Genomic DNA, 20357 nt, shown 5'->3' on the forward strand with positions numbered 1-20357 from the left:
TTGATATAGGAGCTCGACTTTGATTCTTGGATCAAGAATAGCATAGCAGTCATATATTTTAAATGAGTTGGGTTATTGAGTTAAAATAAGGAATATAATTTTTTTAATTTGAATCAATCCGTTAAATAGAGGGTAAATTTTTTAAATAATAAATTAAAAGTTTTGGGATATTTTAACTCTTTTCCCAATTTTTAATTGGCCAACTTTTTTCCCTCTTCATGCCAAGAGTCAAAACTAAAGCTGTCAGCATCCCCAAAATTGTGTTTTGTCATTTCACAAGTACCTTTCGTCTTCACCTTTGTAGCAAAGATGGCAGCTAAAGGCAAAGGAAATGGGAAAAGGAAAGGGAAAGGAAAAGGGAATTCTAAGAAAACAAAGAGCAAACCTCCAGACCCAACATCCAACTGCATTTTTCCAAGAGAAATCATCTCTAACATCCTTTCTCGTCTCCCTGTAAAGACCCTTTTACGATTCAGGTGTGTTTGCAAGCCATGGAGGAACCTCATTTCCAAACCCAACTTCATAGACACCCATTTGCACCGTTCCTCTTCTTTGAAACCCACATTTTCACCCATTCTTATACACACCCTCCATGTCAAGTACACTGATCATGTACTCTCTCTAGTCGACTCGCCGGAATCATCAGTTACCGAACTCGATAACCCTTTTCCGTTCTTCTATTACAATATGGTCGTTGTGGGTTCATGCAGTGGCATTGTTTGTCTTTGTAAGCCACCTTGGGGTGATTTAATCACTCTTTGGAACCCAGTGATGAGGAAATTTAGGACGGTGCAGCTTTCAAAGAAGAAACCCCTATTGGGAGTGCACGCTGGTGTATCCATAGGGTTGGCGTACGATTCACAAGAGAATGATTTCATTATCTTAAGTCTTTTTTGTTTCAGGGCAGAATCTAGGGTTCCGGTTGAAGTGGAAATGTGTTCGATGAAGAGTTTCTGTTGGAAGGAGGTGAAAAATGAGGTGGGGTTTAGAGTTATTAGGCCCTGTTGCAATGTGATTATTAAAGGGGTACCCTATTGGACTGCTCTACTAGAGGATAAGTATGGGTTACGTGATGTGTTGGTGTATTTTGATGTGGATAAGAAAGAATTTGACAAGTTACCTATGCCAGGAATAACAGTGGGAACTCAGTGGCAGCTTGTGAATTTGCAGGATACCGTTGGTATGTTAATCTGGGCGAAAACAGACAAATATAACATTGATGTTTGGGTAATGGATGATGAAGATGGTTGGAGTAAGAAATGCACTGTTGGACTGGTGTTCGGGTTTGATAGACTTATTGGTTGTTTGAGGAATGGTGACATTCTTGCTGAGGATGAAAATGGTGTGTTGTTACTCTTTGATATGGTGACTAGTTCTGTTAAGGCAAAATTGCGCATCGATAACGCTAAGAGAGGTTCATCCGTGATTTTCAACTATTCAGAGAGCCTAGTTCTGATCAGAGAGATGCTACCAGTTGAGAAGGAAACTGCTAGAGATAAACAACACCGTGAAAACCTCCTAAAGTGCGGTGATGAAATCTCAATTACATTTTAAGTTACTTTATGCTTGCTTTCTGCTGATTATTAAATCCTTCTTTGAGTTGTTGTTATTGTTGCTTTGTTTATCATTTTGTGCATATGTATATGTTACGGGCACCTGGTGAAACTTAGCAGATAGACTATGATTTAATCTTCTACGTGAATGCGCTCTATGATTTGTTTACATAATTCTAAGCAATTAGTGGAGATGCTTGTGAATTACTGCTGTGTGTTCCCTTTTCTAGAGCATCAGTTGTGGTGCGGTCAATAAGCAACAAGGAATAGACATAATATGATTGTTAGATCCTTGAAGTTTGTGTGTTACAATTTCTATTTGATGCTGTAGGACTCAGAGGTAGTTACTTCCATAAGCATTTTAACCATTATGTATTTTTAAAAAAGAGCAGAATAACATAAGTTTCGCTGAAATAATGCATGCGGATTGTATTGCACCGACTAAGTGAAGGCTACACAGCAAGTTAGCATAATTTTCTGCTTTCAGATGTTCTTTTTCTTGTATGGCAAATATTTTACATTTTTTATCTTGAATTTCAAGCTTTGTTTTTTTCCCTTAGCTTAGAAACTCTCTTCTTGCTTCCTGTCCACTGTCTTTACTCCTTGGTTGGTTGGGACTTTGTTTTAGACATAGTATTCTTAGCTATTTGGTCCGCGGGTCTCCGAGGAGCATGTTTAGAGTAGAAATGAGTGGCGCGAAGGATTGTTGGGCTTTGAAAGACATTTGGAGAACTCACTTACATTCTTTTTCTTGATAATGCAGGGCTGGCATAAATTTGAAGATCATTTCCACCGACGATCCACAACAGGCTAACTGGGTTAATAGGATTGTATGAAAGAAGTTTTTGCTGCCACTTTTTGCTATCCTTGGAGATGACATGAAAAACTTTTGACATCTTTTTAGTATGGAATCCACAGTGTATGAAGTTCATGGTCTCTCAGATGTTTATATATTAAAAGAAGATGAGTTTACTTCATCTGACTACTTTGTTGATCTATTGCACATTGATTTTGTTTTAGTAGTACTTGATTAAACAATAGTGGGTTTGTAGCCGGATATTCTAATTCGACTTTAGTTGCTCTGGATGTATCTTCTCATTCAAATGATACTGATATCTTTTCTTGTATTTCTCGTAGCTTGCCCTTATTTAGCTTCCTTCCTTGTATTAAAACCTATTTTATATTTATTTGTGAATTTTTAGCGTTAATTTTATATTTTTTTCATATTTTTCCTATTTTTTATTAATTAATTACTCATTTTTGAAATTTATCGCAATAATAAAAATTAAATAAAATTGTCAAAAATAGGTCGGATAGTGAATTTAAAAGGAGCTGATTTATGGATCGGATTAAGTGTTTATGAGTTCGAATATCTTTCTGTTTTCATATAAATGTTATGTAATAAGGTCAAAATGACATGTAATTTCATGGCATTTAAAGAAATAAAAAATGAATTGGATATGTCGAACATGACAACTATATTTGGATCAAAAGTTGGACGACGAATACATGAACGTAATATATATTTTTTTTCTCTTCTTAAAATTTTGGTCTTTTATCCAAAATAATTTTTTTATATCCACGTGTCGGCGTAAAACTTACTACCATCTAAGCCAAGCTGAAAATCAAATTGCCAGCAGCACATATTACCCCCAACGAAACCGAAGACCACGAAATCGCCGATCACGTAGCGCGCCGATCTGATTCTGACAATCGGCGTCAAAAGCGATACGACTTCGAATCAATCGCGGTAACGCTAAGCTGTTACTAGATCTCTGTCAGGGGAAAGTATGAGCAAAGAAGAGGGGAAGAACATGGCCTCTTCGGCCACCGGCGAACCTTTGCCGGCAAACTATTACTACGGTACATTTCAAGGAGTAGCAAATCATCCGCCTCCTCCTCCACAGTCTCACCCGGTGTTCGGTTTTCCTCAGCCCGTTCCTCCTCCTGGTGCCGCCGGCGCTCCTCCTCAATACTATCCTCAGGGTTATCAAACTGTTCACGGTGTGTTTTCCCACAATTATATATATCTACAGGCGCTTCTATGATTACTTTATTTATGCTTCTTGATGAATTCTTTTTGTTTCCGTCAATTAAGTTAAAATTTGGGAATTATTAATTCAACTTTTCATCCTGTCTTTTTTAAAATAACAACATAGCTAGCTTAATCCCATGACTGAGATCTGGGGATGGTATAATGTATGAAAACCTTATTGGGAAGTAGAGAGGCTATATTAAGTAAATATAGCAGGATTCGTTAAGGTACAGCTTTTGCGTGCTAATAAGTTAATTCGGGACATAATGCAGGGTATATAATCTTTTTGTTTATAGTGTATGATCGGATGGTTGTATGGTCTTGTCATTTAGGAATTACATGAAGGGGATTGATGATATGAAGAACGCGTAGGGAAGAAATTATAGCTGTTAAATTAGAACTCATCAAAATGCCATATGAATTTTGTATAATGTGGTGAGCTCTATCCAAAGATTTAAACATAATGAAAGAAGCATGTAAGATATATGTCTTGTGATGATATCCATTTCTACTAATCATTAAAAGCTGCACATCCCATATAGCAAAATACTCCAGAAAAATTCAAGCTGTAGCATGAATCAACTATGTGTGAAATCTAGATTTTTTGAATGACTTCATAGATTTTCTTCAGTTTGAACAGGGGTTATAACTATGCAATTGGCAACTTTTGTTGCTGGGAAGTGACCTTTTTTGGTACAGTCCAGCGCGTTGTGCTTGGCTGCTTATGTAACAAAATGTTTTCTGCTCTAATTGGTAGTTTGAAAATATTTGGTTGTTCAAAACATTATTTTAATGTCAGATGATATACACCATGTTCATTATGTTTCTTCACCATGCCTTAGGTTATGCTGTTGCTGAAGGTAGACCTATGAGGGAGCACCGTCTTCCTTGCTGTGGTGTGGGGATCGGCTGGGTCTTGTATGTTTCTATTCTTGTACCTTTTATTGAGCCCTTATTTTTAAATTTTCTCTATATATTGTGGTCAGATTGATAAATATTTTGCTTTATGCAAAAAATGTGATATAGGCAATCATGCTCTGGTTTCATTATTATTTTAGAGCTTTTTCATTGTCTTTAGAGTATTATTTATATTAAAATAAAGACTGGTAAGTTGGATATTGGGGAAACAATGTGAAGGCACACGGGAGTAACAACTCAGCGGTCTCAAAAAACGTGATGTCATAGTTGCTACTGGATTTACCTCTTTTTGGGGTTCAGTGACTAGATTTTCATAAACTCAATATTACTTCTGTAAAGAGTAATTAAGATTTTCAATTTTGGCTTACTTTCATTTTTTTCTGTTTTGTTTGCAAGGTTCATCTCTGGTTTCTTTCTTGGTACCATACCTTGGTATGTTGGAGCTTTTCTTCTTTTGTGTGTACGGATCGATTATAGAGAGAAGGCTGGCCTTATAGCATGCACATTAGGGGTAATTTCTCTTTCTTTGTTTTTCTCAAATTACTATGTGGAAGATACTTTATATGCCTTGACTATGTTAGCCTCACACTTGTAATACTGGCTTAACGTCAGAAGTATGCTCTCATTTCTATCTACTGGCATTATGAGTGATCCTAAAACTGGGATTCCTTTCACATGTGCTATGACTCTCCGTTATATTCTCCAAAAGTTATATAGTCTGACAAAGAGAAAAGGATGAATACGATTATGAAGAAATAAGATTACCACTTACCAAGAGATGAAACGGAAAAAGAAAATAAGGAACAAACTTAAGCAGTGTGTGGACCACTTATTTCTTTTGTCGGGGTATACTGGAAGTGGAAGGTTAAATGAGAAGTTTGAATGCTATAGAAATTGTAGATTTAATTCTTGCAGCTTGGGTGAATTAGACAAAAGATGTTTCTAGTAAGTCCTCTCATTTTTGGGATGGATAATGTGCAGTAGCAATAGTTTGTTAAGTGCTTTGTTCTTTTTTCAACTGTATGGTTGATGATATCCCTTCTATCAAAAATTCTTGTGCATAATATGCTTTTCAAGGAGTTGAGTCGAGCAATATTGTTGGGGTACAATAGTCAGTTTCATGGGTTACAGAGTAAAAGAAAGACTATTGGCACATAGCAAAAGTACCCTTAGAACTTATCGTTTTTAACATGTTTTGTCACTTCTATGAATATAAAAGCATGTCATTAAGGGTAAAATTTGATGTAAAAGTTGAAGAGTTCGCAAATATACATTGGTGTTATTCTTTCTTGTACAAACTAAGAAAAAATGTGTCCATATAAAATAGAATAGAGTGAGTAATAACATTGGTTTGGGCAGCTATTAATTTTGAGAAGAATAAATGATTTGTACGTCTAGAGTATGTGGATTTGATATTGAATAACTATATTTTGTTCCACCCTGTGAGTACTTACCTGCCTTATCTTGGAAATTACTTCATTTCACTTAGATATCCCTTTCTATTGATATTTACCTTATGCAAGAGCAGTCCTAAACATATATTGTAACTTGGCTTTTCTATGACCATATATTAGAGGAACATTAAAAGGATGGAAAATTAGACTAGGTTAAGAGATGGATTGCATTTGGATAATTAATTCTAAGACCAACCTCTTGTAGCTGCCCTTTTTATTTTTGGCACTATTGCTTTTAGCCCCTTTTCATGTCAAGTTTGATTCCTGGTCTGCCAGTTTAACCCGATCATCAAATTGTCATTCCTATGAGTCTGCGAGGAAGCATTTCTCACAAATCATACTACAATACCCTTTATTCTTAATAGAGCCAAAGTCCTATCAGACTGCTACATGAGTTCTTGGCTTCTTTATGTATTTATATTACTTTTCCTTCTAGTGCAGACTGACTGATATTCCAGAAAGCTAGGGCTCAAGTCCTTATGTTCATGGTTCAATCTTCTTATTCTGATCGTGGATTTGTATCCAAGTATTGTGCATTTTAATTCTTCTAAATTTGAATTGGAGTAACTTCTTAGCTGGTACATAAAAGCCTTCCATGCAAGCAAATAAGCAATCCTGCACTGGTACTCTTGCGCACTAATCTTGCTCTGCTTGCAGAGGAATACTAAAGTCATCTGTGTTAGTGTCAATCATACTCTTTTTGTGTTACAGTTTAAAATACCCTTTTCTGCAGTACCCAATAGAGGCACAATATCAGCACATCACTTCATTACTTCATAATTTCTCAAATTTTTTTCTCATACTATCAGCCTCTGACTTTGTTTATTTGTTCGGTAAATCAGGCCATGCTTGCTTTGATTGCTGTGACTTTTGGTGTGACAAAGGCAACTCATTCCTGGTGAGGCTACTTAGGCTGCAATATCTAAACTTATCGTGGCGATCTCCATAGAAAAAGGGGGAACGAGAGAAAGGATAGAGCAACTTAAGTAATTGGTTTTGGTTTGTGAGATGTATGCTTTTCTCAATATGTATATCAAATATTGACTTGGGTGGTTCTTATACTAAACAGGCACTTTCCCTTGTAATGTTTTTGGTACTTCTTGGTTTTGCTCAAATAGTGATGTATATTTTTTGAAAATTCCCCAAAATATAAGTGCAGAACTATATTCAGCTCCATTGTGGGGACTTCACCATTTTTTAAGAATTTGGCTTCTTTGGATATACATGTTATGCATGAGAGTCCGTCCAAATGAACTATTTTGTTGGTTAAAAAATTTCGTAATGCTTTTTATTTCTAAAATCTAAATATAAAATAGATTTAATATAACATTTATCCAATTCATTTCGATATTTTTTGTAAATTAAAAGATTCCTTTACTGATTCTCGATATGATTATTAATTCATATTGTAACACGTAAGTGTTCGTAAAAAATAATCAAAATCATATATGATTGGTTGGATGGTTTTGTTGTCTTATTTCGGAGTTTTTAATTCGCATCAATATAAGTTTAGAGAATTTTTGTTTAATTTGGTATAAGTTGTGTGGTAATTAATTAACCTAGCATAAGTTTTAGAGAATTTTACTCCTTATTTGGCATACATTTGGACTTGGGTTATCCTAGATGCATTAGTTCAGCAGAAACTAAGTTATATCGTGGGAATTAATATCTCTTGGTATAAGTTCTGTTGGAATAAAATGGATTATGCCTTGTGAGGCATGACTTCGGTTAGATTATGATACTAATAGATAAACTTATAATGTATAAACTTATGCCGCATAAGTCATTGATGATCTCTTAAAGTTATCCGCATAAATCACTTAGACACCTAAAAATGTGTTTAATGAGTACAAGTCTTAGTTAAAGTGTCTAGTTAAAGTGTTTAGGTGAATTATGCGGACAATTTTGAAGAGTAACTTAATCCCTAAAGGATGTGTTCCACTATTTTTGTATATAAACTTTAAAAGGAACTTTCACATATAGCCACTTAAAAATAGTCTAATTACTCTCCATAGCTATAGTTTGATAATTTACAATTCGTAGCTACATGTTATATGGAGGAGAGAAGCGAGCGAGACTGGGAGAGAGAGGAGAGAGGGGGAAAAGAATGGGAGAAAGGTGAATAGTACATGAATATCAGTTAGATATTGTATATTATACATATGTATTTGTATATATGGCAAGCGAGAGCGGGAGAGGGAGGAGAGAGGAGAGCGAGACTGGGAGAGGGAGGAGAGAGGCGAGCGATATTGGGAGAGAGAGGAGAGAGGCGAGCGAGATTAGGAGAGAGAGGAGAGAGGCGAGCGAGATTGGGAGAGAGAGGAGAGAGGCGAGCGAGAGACGGCAGAGAGTGGGAGAAAGGTGAATTGTATAGGTATACAATTGTATATTATACATATGTAGGGCAAGCGAGATTGGGAGAGGGAGGAGAGATAATAGAGAGGTGAATTGTATATGTATATAATTGTATACTATACATATGCATTTGTATATTTGGTGAATTATACATATGCAAACATGAATAATTATACGAACTCGGAGTCACTCCACGTAATTAATATATAGCATTAATCGCGAGCGATAATTATAGCAAACTATAGCTCTGATAAGTAATTAAATAGTATATATTTGCTTTATTGCGTAATTTTCACAAAACAAACCAGAATTGGAGCATTAAGACATGGGCCCCCTCCCCAATTATCTATCTAGCCCAAATTAGGAGCTAGGGCTCGTAATAACTAAAAAACTCTTTCTTCTTCTTCTTCTCTTTATTAAACTCACTTCGGCGGCAAACGCAGTGCAGAGGGAAAGAGAGCCTTGCAGAAATGGTGACTTACAAGGTAAAGACTCTTCTTTTATCACTGGCTTTCCATTTTTATTTGATTCTTATCAACAATGGTGTTTATTTTTTGTTGTTATTGCAGTTCCATCAGTACCAGGTTGTCGGGAGAGCTTTGCCCACTGAAACAGATGAGCATCCCAAGATTTACCGTATGAAGTTGTGGGCTACAAATGAAGTTCGTGCTAAGTCCAAATTCTGGTATTTTACAGCTTTTTTTTTATCGATCTTTTTTATTTATGCTGGTTTATGCTTATGCTAACTGGGTTTTGTTTGATTTGGTTTGAAAAAAGGTATTTCTTGAGGAAGCTTAAGAAGGTGAAGAAGAGCAACGGTCAGATGCTGGCTATTAATGAGGTATGATCAAGATTCATTTATCTAGTTTATCTGGACTGAGTGCATTTTTAGATTATGTATTAGAAGTCTTATGATCAATAGTTCAATGATAGCAATTTTTGGTGCATGCTGTTTAGTATTTATTTTATTTTACGTATTGGTGTTCTAATTGATTTGCGCTGTTGAATAAGTAATGTAAATCGTATGAAAAAATCTGTTTTATATTTTTATCCATGGGTGGCTTTCTTTTGGGGCTCTTATGATACACAAGAAGCACATCCAAACCCTGTCAACGGAATGCATATGATACAAAAAGTTAATGACAACTTAATGCATATGATACAAACAGTTAACAACAACCCCCTCAAGTAATTAACACAGCTTTCCACCAAGTTTAGAAGAGGAGATAAGAAGTGGTGTCTTACTGTGCAACAGGAAAATGACGTGATGTTAGAAAATGCTGCAATATCTCGGTGAAGCCTCTTTTTTTTAAATTGGTTAGAATGTTCAAATTTGAACAATAATTGTCCCTCTTGGCCAAATTGTTCGGAGAGAAAATTTTGATAGTCTATACCATCTAATGGCAATTTAGGTCTAGTTGTACCTATGTCCAATGTTTATTTTTTTGAAAATGTACATTGATCAATTTTTGCTTAGAGACTTTTTGATCTTGCTAGTGATTTGTTTGTTAGAAGCAATTCTAGCTAACTTTAGTGTTGGTGAACATAACTGAATAGGCAAGTAAAAATTTGTCCAGATGGAACAAAATCAGCGGGGATTCATATAGTTAGTTCAGCTAGCTTTGGATTAACGCTCTATTGTTGTTGTTGGTTGTCTTGTCTATTGGCAATCATGAAATGATGCTCTTTGTGCAGATGTTCAGTTTCATGGTTGTTGATAAACAATTAAATAATTAATCACTAGCAAGATCAAAACGGCTAGTTTAAATCATGGTAGTGTCTAGTTTTGTTGCCTGTTTATGAATCCAGTGATAGTCATTCCTGGTATCTGTGCTCATTCTTGCAAATAGATATATTTTCCCTCCAATACCTTTCAACAATTTGTATGACGTTAGTGTTTTGGTTATTGTGGCACTACATCATGCACTAATCCCTGGTTGCTTCTGTATTGTTTGTGGAGATTTTATAAGATTTCCTTATTTTTTTCTCGTTTTCGTGATGTCTGTTCTATCAAACTAGGGGGATTTCATTTCAGCAATATTTTTGTCTCCTCTGTGTTGGAACCTCCTAACTGTAAAGATTTTATGTTCAACTTTTTAGATTTTTGAGAAGAACCCAACAACAATCAAGAATTATGGTATTTGGCTCCGTTACCAAAGTAGAACGGGATACCACAACATGTACAAGGAGTACCGTGACACCACATTGAATGGTGGTGTGGAGCAGATGTACACTGAGATGGCTTCACGCCACAGAGTTCGCCATCACTGCATTCAGATCATAAAGACAGCAACCATTCCAGCTAAACTGTGCAAGAGGGAGAGCACAAAGCAGTTCCATGACTCGAAGATCAAGTTCCCTTTGGTGTTCAAGAAAGTCAGGCCACCATCTAGGAAACTCAAGACCACATACAAGGCTACTAAGCCCAACTTGTTCATGTAACTTGTTTGGTCATGTGCATTGAGAAGCAACTTCAGATTTATGGAATTTTGGTGCATTAGTTGAGTTTGAGTTGAGATTCATTATAAGTTAAAACCTTTTTGTTCTACTGACCAAATGATGTTGTTTTTAATCATGGATTTCTATTTGCTTTTATCGTTCAACTTCTTGCTAATATGATCCATTAAAAGATTCACAATCGTATATGATTGGTTTGGATGGTTTTATTGTCTTATTCCAGAGTTTTTAATTGTCCTCAATATAAGTTTAGAGATTTCTTTTGTTAAATTTGATATAAGTTGTGTAGTATTTAATTCACTTAGCATAAGTTTGAGAGAATTTTAGTTCTTTTTGGTATAAGCGTGATTATGCTAGATGCATTAGTTCCCGTAGAAATTAAGTTATATTGTGAATACTAATATCTCTTGGTATAAGCTCTATAGGAATAAAATAAATTATGATTTGGTTTAGATTATGATAAGAATACAAATTATATAAATCTTATAGTTTTAATATGAAATTACAAGCTATCCCTAATAAATTTATAAGTACATTAATTTCTTAAAAAATTTTAAAAACCAGATACAATAATTGAACCTCGGATACACTATAATGTAGCTCGAACACATTAAATACTGCTAAAATACATTATATGTAGCTCGAATACATTAAATCGGATACAATAATATATAATTCAAATATTAAATATCAACTGAATACAATAATGTATAACTCAAATATACTAAAAAATAGGTCAGATACATTAAATAATGATTCGGATACTTTACGCGGCACAACCCAAAATTGGAGTATTAAGACATGGGCCGCCTCCCCAGTGTAGCCCAAATTAGGAGCTAGGGCTCATAAATTCTTTGAACTAAAATAACTTCTTCTTCTTCTTTTCTTCATACTCACTTCGGCGGCAAACGCAGTGCAGAGGGAAAGAGTGCCTTGCCGAAATGGTGACGTACAAGGTAAAGACTTTTTTTTTTCACTGGGTTTCCATTTTTATTTGAATCTTTCAAGGTTTTGATCAACAATGGTGTTTATCTTTTGTTGTTATTGCAGTTCCATCAGTATCAGGTTGTCGGGAGAGCTTTGCCCACCGAAACAGATGAACATCCCAAGATTTATCGTATGAAGTTGTGGGCTACAAATGAAGTTCGTGCTAAGTCCAAGTTCTGGTATTTTACAACTTTTTCCCTATCGATCGTCTTGTTTATATATGCTGGTTAATGCTTATGCTAACTGGGTTTTGTTTGATTTGATAAAAAAGGTATTTCTTGAGGAAGCTTAAGAAGGTGAAGAAGAGCAACGGTCAGATGCTGGCTATTAATGAGGTACGATGAAGATTCATTTCTCTAGTTTATCTTAACTGAGTGTATTCTTAGATTTTGTATTGGAAATGTTATGATCAGTAGTTCAATGATAGCAAATTAGGTGCATGGTGTTTCGTATTTGGTAAGTAGTTTTTTATTTTATTTTATGTGCTTTTGGATAAACAAATGTAAATCGTATGAAGTTTTGGTTGCATATGTGAAATATGATGTATATTTTATCCAAGTATGGCTTTCTTTTTGGGCTGTGATTATTGTTGGTGTAAGTCCATCATCAAGATAAGTTTTGTTCTTTATCAAAAAAACTTCATCTCAAAAGATTGGATATTGAGATTGCATTTTCAATACCCATTCATCTTTATTGCCCCGATAATGTGTTTCTAGGTTCAATATGTGCTGGAATCAGTGCTAAGGAGCACATCCAAACCCCGACAATGCATATGATACAAACAGTTAACATCAACCCCTCTCAAGTAATTAACACAGTTCTCCTCAAAGTTTAAAAGAGGAGATAAGAGGCGTGTTTCTTAGTGTTCAACATGAATTTCAAGCTATGATATGAAGTTAGAAAATGCCGCAATATCTGGGAGAAGCCCTTCTATTTGAGCTGGTTAGAATGTTCAAATTTGAGCAATATTGGTCCCTCTTGGCAAATGTTTTAGCAGAGAAAAATTTGATTGAGGCTATACCATCTAATTGTAATTGAGGTCTAGTTGTACCTATGTCCAATTTATATTTTTTTAAAATGTACATTGGTCCTTTTTTGCTTAGAGCCTTTCTTATCTTGTTAGTGATTTCTTTATTAGAAGCAAATCTAGCTAACGTTAGTGTTGGAGAACATAACTGAATAGGCAGATGAAAAATTAATTCAAATGGAACACAATTGGTGGGGATTCATATAGTTAGTCCAACTAGCTTGGGATTAAAGCTCTGTTGTTGTTGTTTTATCTTGTTTATTACTGGCAATCATGAAATAATGCTTTTGGTACGAGGTGTTCAGTTTCATGATTGTCAATAAACAAGACAAAAAACAAATCACTAGCATCATCAAAACAGCTAGTTTAAATCATGAAAGTGTTTAGAATATTTTCCCTCCTATCCGTTTCAACTGTCGGTATGACCTTAATTGTTTGGTTATTGTGGCACTGCATCATGCACTAATCCCTGGTTGTTTCTCTGACTAGTTGTGTTTAAATTGTTTGTGGAGATTTTATTAGATCTCGTTTTTTTTCTCATTTTTGTGATGTGTCTTTGTTGCTCCATCAAACTAGGGCATTTCATTTCAGCAATTTTTTGGTCTCCTTTATTATTCAACTATAAATGCTTTGTTGAACCTACCTCCTAACTATAATGATTGTATGTTCCAACTTTTTAGATCTTCGAGAAGAACCCAACAACAATTAAGAATTATGGTATTTGGCTCCGTTACCAGAGTAGAACGGGATACCACAACATGTACAAGGAGTATCGTGACACCACATTGAATGGTGGTGTGGAGCAGATGTACACTGAGATGGCTTCTCGCCACAGAGTTCGCCATCACTGCATCCAGATCATAAAGACGGCAACCATTCCAGCTAAGCTGTGCAAGAGGGAGAGCACAAAGCAGTTCCATGACTCCAAGATCAAGTTCCCCTTGGTGTTCAAGAAAGTCAGGCCACCATCTAGGAAACTCAAGACCACATACAAGGCTACTAAGCCCAACTTGTTCATGTAACTTGTTTGGTCATATGTTCATTGAGAAGCAACTTCAGATTTATGCAATTTTGGTGCAGTAGTTGAGTTGAGTTAAAGATTCATTGTGAAAGAGATATAAGTTAAACCTTTTTGTTCGACTGACCAAATGATGTGGTTATTAGAGTATTTTTAATCATGGATTTCTATTTGCTTTTATCGTTGAAGTTCTTGCCAATATATTTTGTTAGCATTGGTAGTAAATGCGTGGTTAATTTCGTTTCATTCATCTTGGTGTTGTCTCAATTTGAGAAGGGTGAGAGGTCTCACTGGGTATGCCCGAAATATGTGAAGACAAATTGTGTTTGAATTTTTTTTCCCCTCATAGACCCTGTCCAGATCAATTGTTGTTGAACCAGGAGCTATATGAAATCTTGCCAGAGTAGCTTTGTCATACCTGATTTAGTCCCCTTGTATCTTTGTTGTTGTTGTAGTGGTGGTTGTATAGTATCGACCAGTTTTGGAGACGAATGACGAATCCAGGACTGCACTTGTCACAGCTACTTAGGAGTTGAAGATGTGACAAGTTTGTGTATTAAGCATTGGTGCACAAACTTGTGCTTACCAAGTAAGTTTATGGAACTGCACTATTATATATCATCTTTGTTTCAATTTATCCAGCTTTTTCTTTAGTCTCTTTTAAATGAATATCTCTTCTAAAGATACATTAATCCAAACAAATATTACAAATTAATATGTGAATTCTGGTTGCATATGTGAATCTGCTGTATATTTTTCCTGAGGGTGGCCTCAAGAATACATAAAAGGGGCTACTATGGCTAACTTGTTCATGTAACATGTTTGGTCATATGTCCATTGAAAAGCAACTTCAGATATATGCAATTCTGGTGCTTTAGTTGAGTTGATTTAAGGTTGCCTTTTTTGTTCTGATCATATTTGGATATGCCAATTACATGTTATAATCATCTGGTTTCACAATGATTAAAGGATTTTGGTTATACAATAAAGAGAAGAAAAAAGTGCATGCATAACAAAGATGGAATTTAGGACATGGATGTGACCCCTCACCAAACTAGGATACATGTCAAAATGCCTTTCATTTGCTACAAAAGAGCTATTATTACTCCAAACAAAGGTACTACTTTATATAGCTGCAATGTTTGACATGCCTAAGATGAAATGTAAAACCTCTTATATTACTTGGACAGTTTATTTTCACCAACCTCAATCAAGATTTTTTAAGAGGGAAAAATGAAAAGGGGATACTCAATATATATACTTAAGTAAAAAAATAATCCAAATAAGGGTATCCTTTTCTACTTTTATCAACAAAGAATAAGAAAAAATGTTCTTGAGTTTCAAACTTTTTAAATATAACGGTAACTAACTTGCTATAACTACACTTATAATTCATATGTATATGCTTTTTAATGGTACACTTAGGAACCATTATTATGAATGTGAAGAAAGAAGTTTTGGTATATGATTACATGGGGCAAAAGCACTTTATCTTTGTCTACCACCAGTATGCAAATATCATTACCATTTTCTACTGTTGACCTGTCTTGTACTAAAACTTGGACATAAACTGACATAAAAAAAAAAAAAAAAAACTTGCTAATCAAGCTTTGGTTGAATCTAGTAGTAGCAATACTCATATGTTTTTGTGAAGAAATCATATATTTGGTATTTGTTCAATTTTTGGTTAGAAAATGATATCTCCCATATATCCAAATGATGGTGTTATTCTTAACTGGACAATTGGAAATTCTTCTCTAGCTATAATTGTGTCTCTATCAATCCCTTGAATTTTGAGAAGGGTATATATATATATATCTTGTGACTAATCATGAAATGCTAACTTATTATCAACTTGAGCTTGCTCACATTGTCGGTCTCAAATACAGATAAAGGAGGAGGGTTACCGTAGGCTGACAACTAATATAAACTTGTCAATTCATGATGAATCCTCGTAAATAATTATATGAGATGCATTTAAATGAAGTGTAGGGATTTATATAGCCAATCCGAACTTGTTTAGAACTGTTATTAAAAGTAAAGGTTATTTTACTATTATATATAGCTAGCAATTAATTTTTGCACAAGACATGAAGAAATGGACACTTGGTCTTTTTGTTAAATGATGTAAGAGTACCTTTTTTATACAAAGAAGCAAAAGATACATCCTAGTAGAGCTAATACAAATTACAAAAAGTCTTTAGTCTAATCTAGATTATAACATGCTCATCATTACAACTTAGATTAAATAAAGTCAATATGGTTATCCTTGTTTGTAATTAGAAATATAATAATAATAGATAAATAAAAAAAGCTATAAAAGTTGAGAATGTTATAAACTTTTAAGTAGTCCTTTAATTCCTTGCATGGTTTTAAAAGTCTATATTCCACTACAATAAATAATTTGTCATCTTGAGTTTCCTCTTCCATCATATTACCCAACTTTCCCTAATTTCTTTAGTACTAAATTAGCTGCATTTTTAAAGCTGCTGTTCTTGAAATTAATATATACTCATCTTCTTGTATTCTGAATAATATCAAGAATGAATAAATATTGGCTCCAAATTACTTCTGTGTTAACTTCTTTTGTATTTCCACATTTCATTGTTTGTTTATCCAATGAAGACATCCAACTCAATAGCCAGTTGATTAGCATCAACCAACATGTTCCTAAGGTATGAACCCCCCCCCCTCTACAAAATTGTTGTGTCTACGTAAGCGGATTCAGGATTTAAATTTGACGACTAAAACCATCTGTCGGGTTCATCCGAACCCAGGTTAAAATAATTTTATCATCTGTCTGGTTCATCCGAACCCAGGTTAAAATAATTTTTATGTATATATAGTAGATGTCGAACTCCCTTCGACTTCTTTGTGTGTCTATTTTGCAGATTTTGAACCTCTTATCGAAAATTCTGGCTCTGCTACGTGACGGAAGACATTTGCTTTCCCTTCTTTAATTTGTTTTTTTTTTCAAACATGGAATGAGAATTTTACAACTAATGTTAAGTATTGTATGTATAGGTGAATTCTCATAGGATATTTGATATTGAAATTCATGGAATATTATTATGGGCTTCAATGGGATTCTTGATGCCAGCTGGAATACTCACAATAAGACTCTCCAACACAGAAGAGTGTAGCACAACAAAACTCAAAATTCTCTTCTATGTTCATGGAACTCTTCAGGTAACTAACACTCTGTTTTTCTGGTTTCGATTTGATACGGAGTTTAAAAAAGTAAAAAAAAATGTGACAAAATCTCCTTTGATACTGTGGTCTAATCTTTAAACACATGACACGTGTCACAAAAGGAAAGAGATATTTTTTTTAAATAAACTAAAAAGAAAAGTAAAAAAAAACAAACAGGAACAGAAACAGAATGAAGATTTAATTTCAAATTTTGTAAATGAATTTAAATTGTTAGTAAAGGGAAAAAAGAACTTTTTTGATATCTCTTTGATGAATGATAAATGTTTCTTTTGAGCCATGACAAGTAATGATCATAAATTGATCTTTACTTTAGGTGCACTTTTAATCATAGTAATGTTAAAAAAGTTCAAATATCATTGATGTGAGCCCACAGTTTGGTGGGAGTATAAGTAAAAACAGATTTGACTATGATGATGTCCATTAAAATGAGGATTTATTTAACTAATAGTAGAAAATTAAAAAATTATGTTATTTCTTTTGTTTCTGTCTGTAATAATTGATCCTATTTTTTTTTCTTTCTATTTTTAATTGTAAAGGTACTCTCTGTGGTGTTGGCTACTGCTGGAGCTGTGCTATCAATAAAGAGCTTTGAAAATTTGTTCAACAATACTCACCAAAGAATAGGCTTAGCACTTTATATTGCCATCTATGTCCAATTTTTTATGGGATTTCGAAGGCCTATGAGGTAACTTTTCCTTTGTTTTCAACACAATTACTTCCTCCATTCACTTTTATTTATCATGTTACGATTTTCAAAAATCAATTCGATTAACTTTTAAAGTTAAATTAGATTATATTAATTCGATATTTTAAACAAAAAGATTTAGATATTCAAAAATTATATGAAAAGTACTACTCCGTATAAATTATTTGTATATCAATATGATTAAAAAATCCACCTTAAAATGTTAGTCAAAGTTTTTATAGTTTGACTCTAAAAATAGAAACTATGACAATTAATAGTGGATGGAGGGAGTAATAGATACGGTGAAACTTTGCCTAGGTTGAATTATAAAAAGAAAAAATCTTTTTGGCCAGAAAATTTGACCAGAATTTGATCAGAATGGTATTTTACCTATGTTATTTTACCTTTTTAAATATTTTTATCATTTTAACCGTAATTACTTTAAATTAAAAAAAATAATTTATTTTAAAATAAAAAGATATTATGCACTTATAAAATTTTCTGACAAAATTTTGGTGTCATTTATAAAAATATATGTAGGAAAAGCAACCCCTTGACTTTCTAAAAGAAAATTGAATCCCCACGTATACGTATCTTATGACTTCACAGAGATTTGTGTTTTTGATAAACAATAGTCTTACATATGGTTATAGTGAAATCCTTTCGTAGGCTATTTTGTTCGGTTCGTTAGAGAGAGTTGTCTCAAACCCTTAGATATCTACTTGTTATTTTTCATTAATTCTAAGTATTGAGTAGCTTTATTTTATTAGAATTTGAACGTTGATCCTTTTAATGATTTTCACCAATTTCATTGACACTACAAGCATAATGTCAATATGAGTAATGCACATCTAGTGGCTTCTATGGTTCCACTAAACCATAGTTTTCAACTAGAATTATGTGTACATATATCAAAAACATATAACTAAATCAAACTCTTTCTGAATCAATTTACTTTAAATTTTAAATTCATCTCGACTTAGACACATCTCTATGAAATTTTACTAAAGACTAACTTATTATAAACTCTTTTGGACTATAGGGGAAGTAAAGGAAGAAGTGTGTGGTATTTTTTCCATTGGCTACTTGGAACAACAATATGCTTGGCAGGAATTATCAACACTTACACAGGCTTAAATGCTTACAATCAAAGAACATCAAAGCCAATAAGCCTTTGGACAATAATTTTTACAGCTCAAATATCATTCATGGGATTATTCTATCTTTTCCAAGACAAATGGGAATATATACAAAAGCAAGGGGTCATTCTTGACAACAATGAAACTACAACACCTCAAGTGGAAATAGTTGTTCCTCAAAATGATGAACAAAAGATGATAATGAGAACTGAGTCAGGGAGGAAAAGCAATGCACTTGGTACTTTCTTTTCTAGACATAATGTCCTAAACAAATTATTTCAACAAACTTGAAATGTTTTCATGTTTCTTGTAAATTACTAGTTTCTCGATACGCATGTGTATTTTGTATGAAAATTAATAATTAAAAAAATTCAAATCGTATAATAAGTTATTGGGAGGACATGCATGTTTGTTACAAGTGTTTCTCAATATTATTTCTAATCTATTGTCCAATAGATAAATCTCAAAATAGGCATGGTTAAATCAAGTTTTACATTTATTACAACAAGTACCTATATACTTCATTCGTCCGGTTTTGTTTGTTATGGTTTCTATTTTTAGAGTCAAACTATAAAAACTTTGACTAACATTTTAAGATGTAAAATATCATCATATTAATATGCAAAAAGTTGTATTATAGTGCTTTTCATATAGTTTTAGAATATGTGTTTTTTTTGTTTAAAATATCAAATTAATGTGATCTAATTTACCTTTGAAAATTAGTCAGATTAACTTTCGATAAGCGCAACAGGACAAACAATTCTGGACGAACGGAGTACCTATCAAGAAAAATTGAACAAAAAAATTACTCTGATATATTTTGATAGCAAATAACTGCAATTTCAATATATTAAAAGTATAAAATTTATTAAACATAGTTTCTTTTCTATAGGAAATATTGTAGCAATTAATTATCGTGTTTAGTTTTTTCATAACACTTTTAATATATGATCATAAAATGATTATAAAATAATTTCAGCGGTAATGCTTAGGTTCAAAGAGAGTTGATCATCATTAGCATCAAACCACTTCTGTATAATATTCATTTTTTTTATGTGTGATTTTACAGTTGAAGCTATTTCTTGCGTCTATTAAAAAAATTAGAAGATTATCATTCAAATAAATTTAGCAAATCAAACGAAAAAATCTATTAAAAAAATTAGAAGATATAATATGATATTGTATGTACTAGAGTATTGGTGTATTTTATTTGAGGTACCAACTTTCATACCATTAAATGTGATTTTTAGGTAGGTTTTATGATTTTGTATTCTTGTACATAGACTATAGTATTTATCATGTTTGCATTGTGTGACGATATATATAATAATTACTAATTGATGAATAATTCAAAGGGAAACTTTCACATATAGCCACTAAAAAATAGCCTAATTACTCTCCATAGCTATAGTTTGATAATTACAAATCGTACCTACATGTTATAGGAAGGAGAGAAGCGAGCGAGGCTGAGAGATAAAGGAGAGACGCGAGAGAGAGGGAGGGGGGGGGGGGGGGG

The 20357-nt window shown here is 33.6% G+C and overlaps 5 protein-coding genes across 6 annotated transcripts; all 5 read left to right on the forward strand.

Moving 5' to 3' along the window:
- Positions 1 to 217: 217 nt before the first annotated feature.
- On the forward strand, positions 218 to 2758 carry LOC107009601 (F-box/kelch-repeat protein At3g23880-like). The gene is made up of 2 exons (XM_015208944.2): positions 218 to 1523; positions 2317 to 2758. The coding sequence occupies exons 1-2, from the start codon at positions 310 to 312 to the stop codon at positions 2387 to 2389; spliced, it is 1287 nt and encodes a 428-aa protein (XP_015064430.1). The 5' UTR covers positions 218 to 309; the 3' UTR covers positions 2390 to 2758.
- Positions 2759 to 3152: 394 nt separating this feature from the next.
- Positions 3153 to 7150, forward strand: LOC107010845 (60S ribosomal protein L18a-like protein). Its single transcript, XM_015210113.2, has 4 exons — positions 3153 to 3557; positions 4431 to 4506; positions 4903 to 5017; positions 6803 to 7150. Exons 1-4 carry the CDS (start codon positions 3344 to 3346, stop codon positions 6860 to 6862), a joined length of 465 nt encoding a protein of 154 aa, XP_015065599.1. The 5' UTR covers positions 3153 to 3343; the 3' UTR covers positions 6863 to 7150.
- A 1503-nt stretch (positions 7151 to 8653) lies between these two features.
- Positions 8654 to 10973, forward strand: LOC107010843 (60S ribosomal protein L18a-2). Its single transcript, XM_015210111.2, has 4 exons — positions 8654 to 8800; positions 8885 to 9000; positions 9093 to 9156; positions 10416 to 10973. Exons 1-4 carry the CDS (start codon positions 8786 to 8788, stop codon positions 10755 to 10757), a joined length of 537 nt encoding a protein of 178 aa, XP_015065597.1. The 5' UTR covers positions 8654 to 8785; the 3' UTR covers positions 10758 to 10973.
- Positions 10974 to 11565: 592 nt separating this feature from the next.
- LOC107010844 (60S ribosomal protein L18a-2) lies at positions 11566 to 13992 on the forward strand. Its single transcript, XM_015210112.2, has 4 exons — positions 11566 to 11728; positions 11823 to 11938; positions 12031 to 12094; positions 13467 to 13992. Exons 1-4 carry the CDS (start codon positions 11714 to 11716, stop codon positions 13806 to 13808), a joined length of 537 nt encoding a protein of 178 aa, XP_015065598.1. The 5' UTR covers positions 11566 to 11713; the 3' UTR covers positions 13809 to 13992.
- A 137-nt stretch (positions 13993 to 14129) lies between these two features.
- On the forward strand, positions 14130 to 19241 carry LOC107010841 (cytochrome b561 domain-containing protein At4g18260). 2 transcript variants are annotated; one of them, XM_027914251.1, is made up of 5 exons: positions 14130 to 14393; positions 14774 to 14921; positions 16829 to 16993; positions 17554 to 17702; positions 18745 to 19241. In XM_027914251.1, the coding sequence occupies exons 2-5, from the start codon at positions 14868 to 14870 to the stop codon at positions 19130 to 19132; spliced, it is 756 nt and encodes a 251-aa protein (XP_027770052.1). In that variant the 5' UTR covers positions 14130 to 14393; positions 14774 to 14867; the 3' UTR covers positions 19133 to 19241. The 2 variants fall into 2 exon arrangements, with proteins under 2 accessions (XP_027770052.1, XP_015065594.1); XM_015210108.2 differs by having other exon boundaries at positions 14130 to 16479.
- The last annotated feature ends 1116 nt before the right edge of the window (positions 19242 to 20357 follow it).

The sequence above is a fragment of the Solanum pennellii genome, chromosome 2 (genome assembly GCF_001406875.1).
Source record: "Solanum pennellii chromosome 2, SPENNV200".
NCBI classification, from domain to species: domain Eukaryota; kingdom Viridiplantae; phylum Streptophyta; class Magnoliopsida; order Solanales; family Solanaceae; genus Solanum; species Solanum pennellii.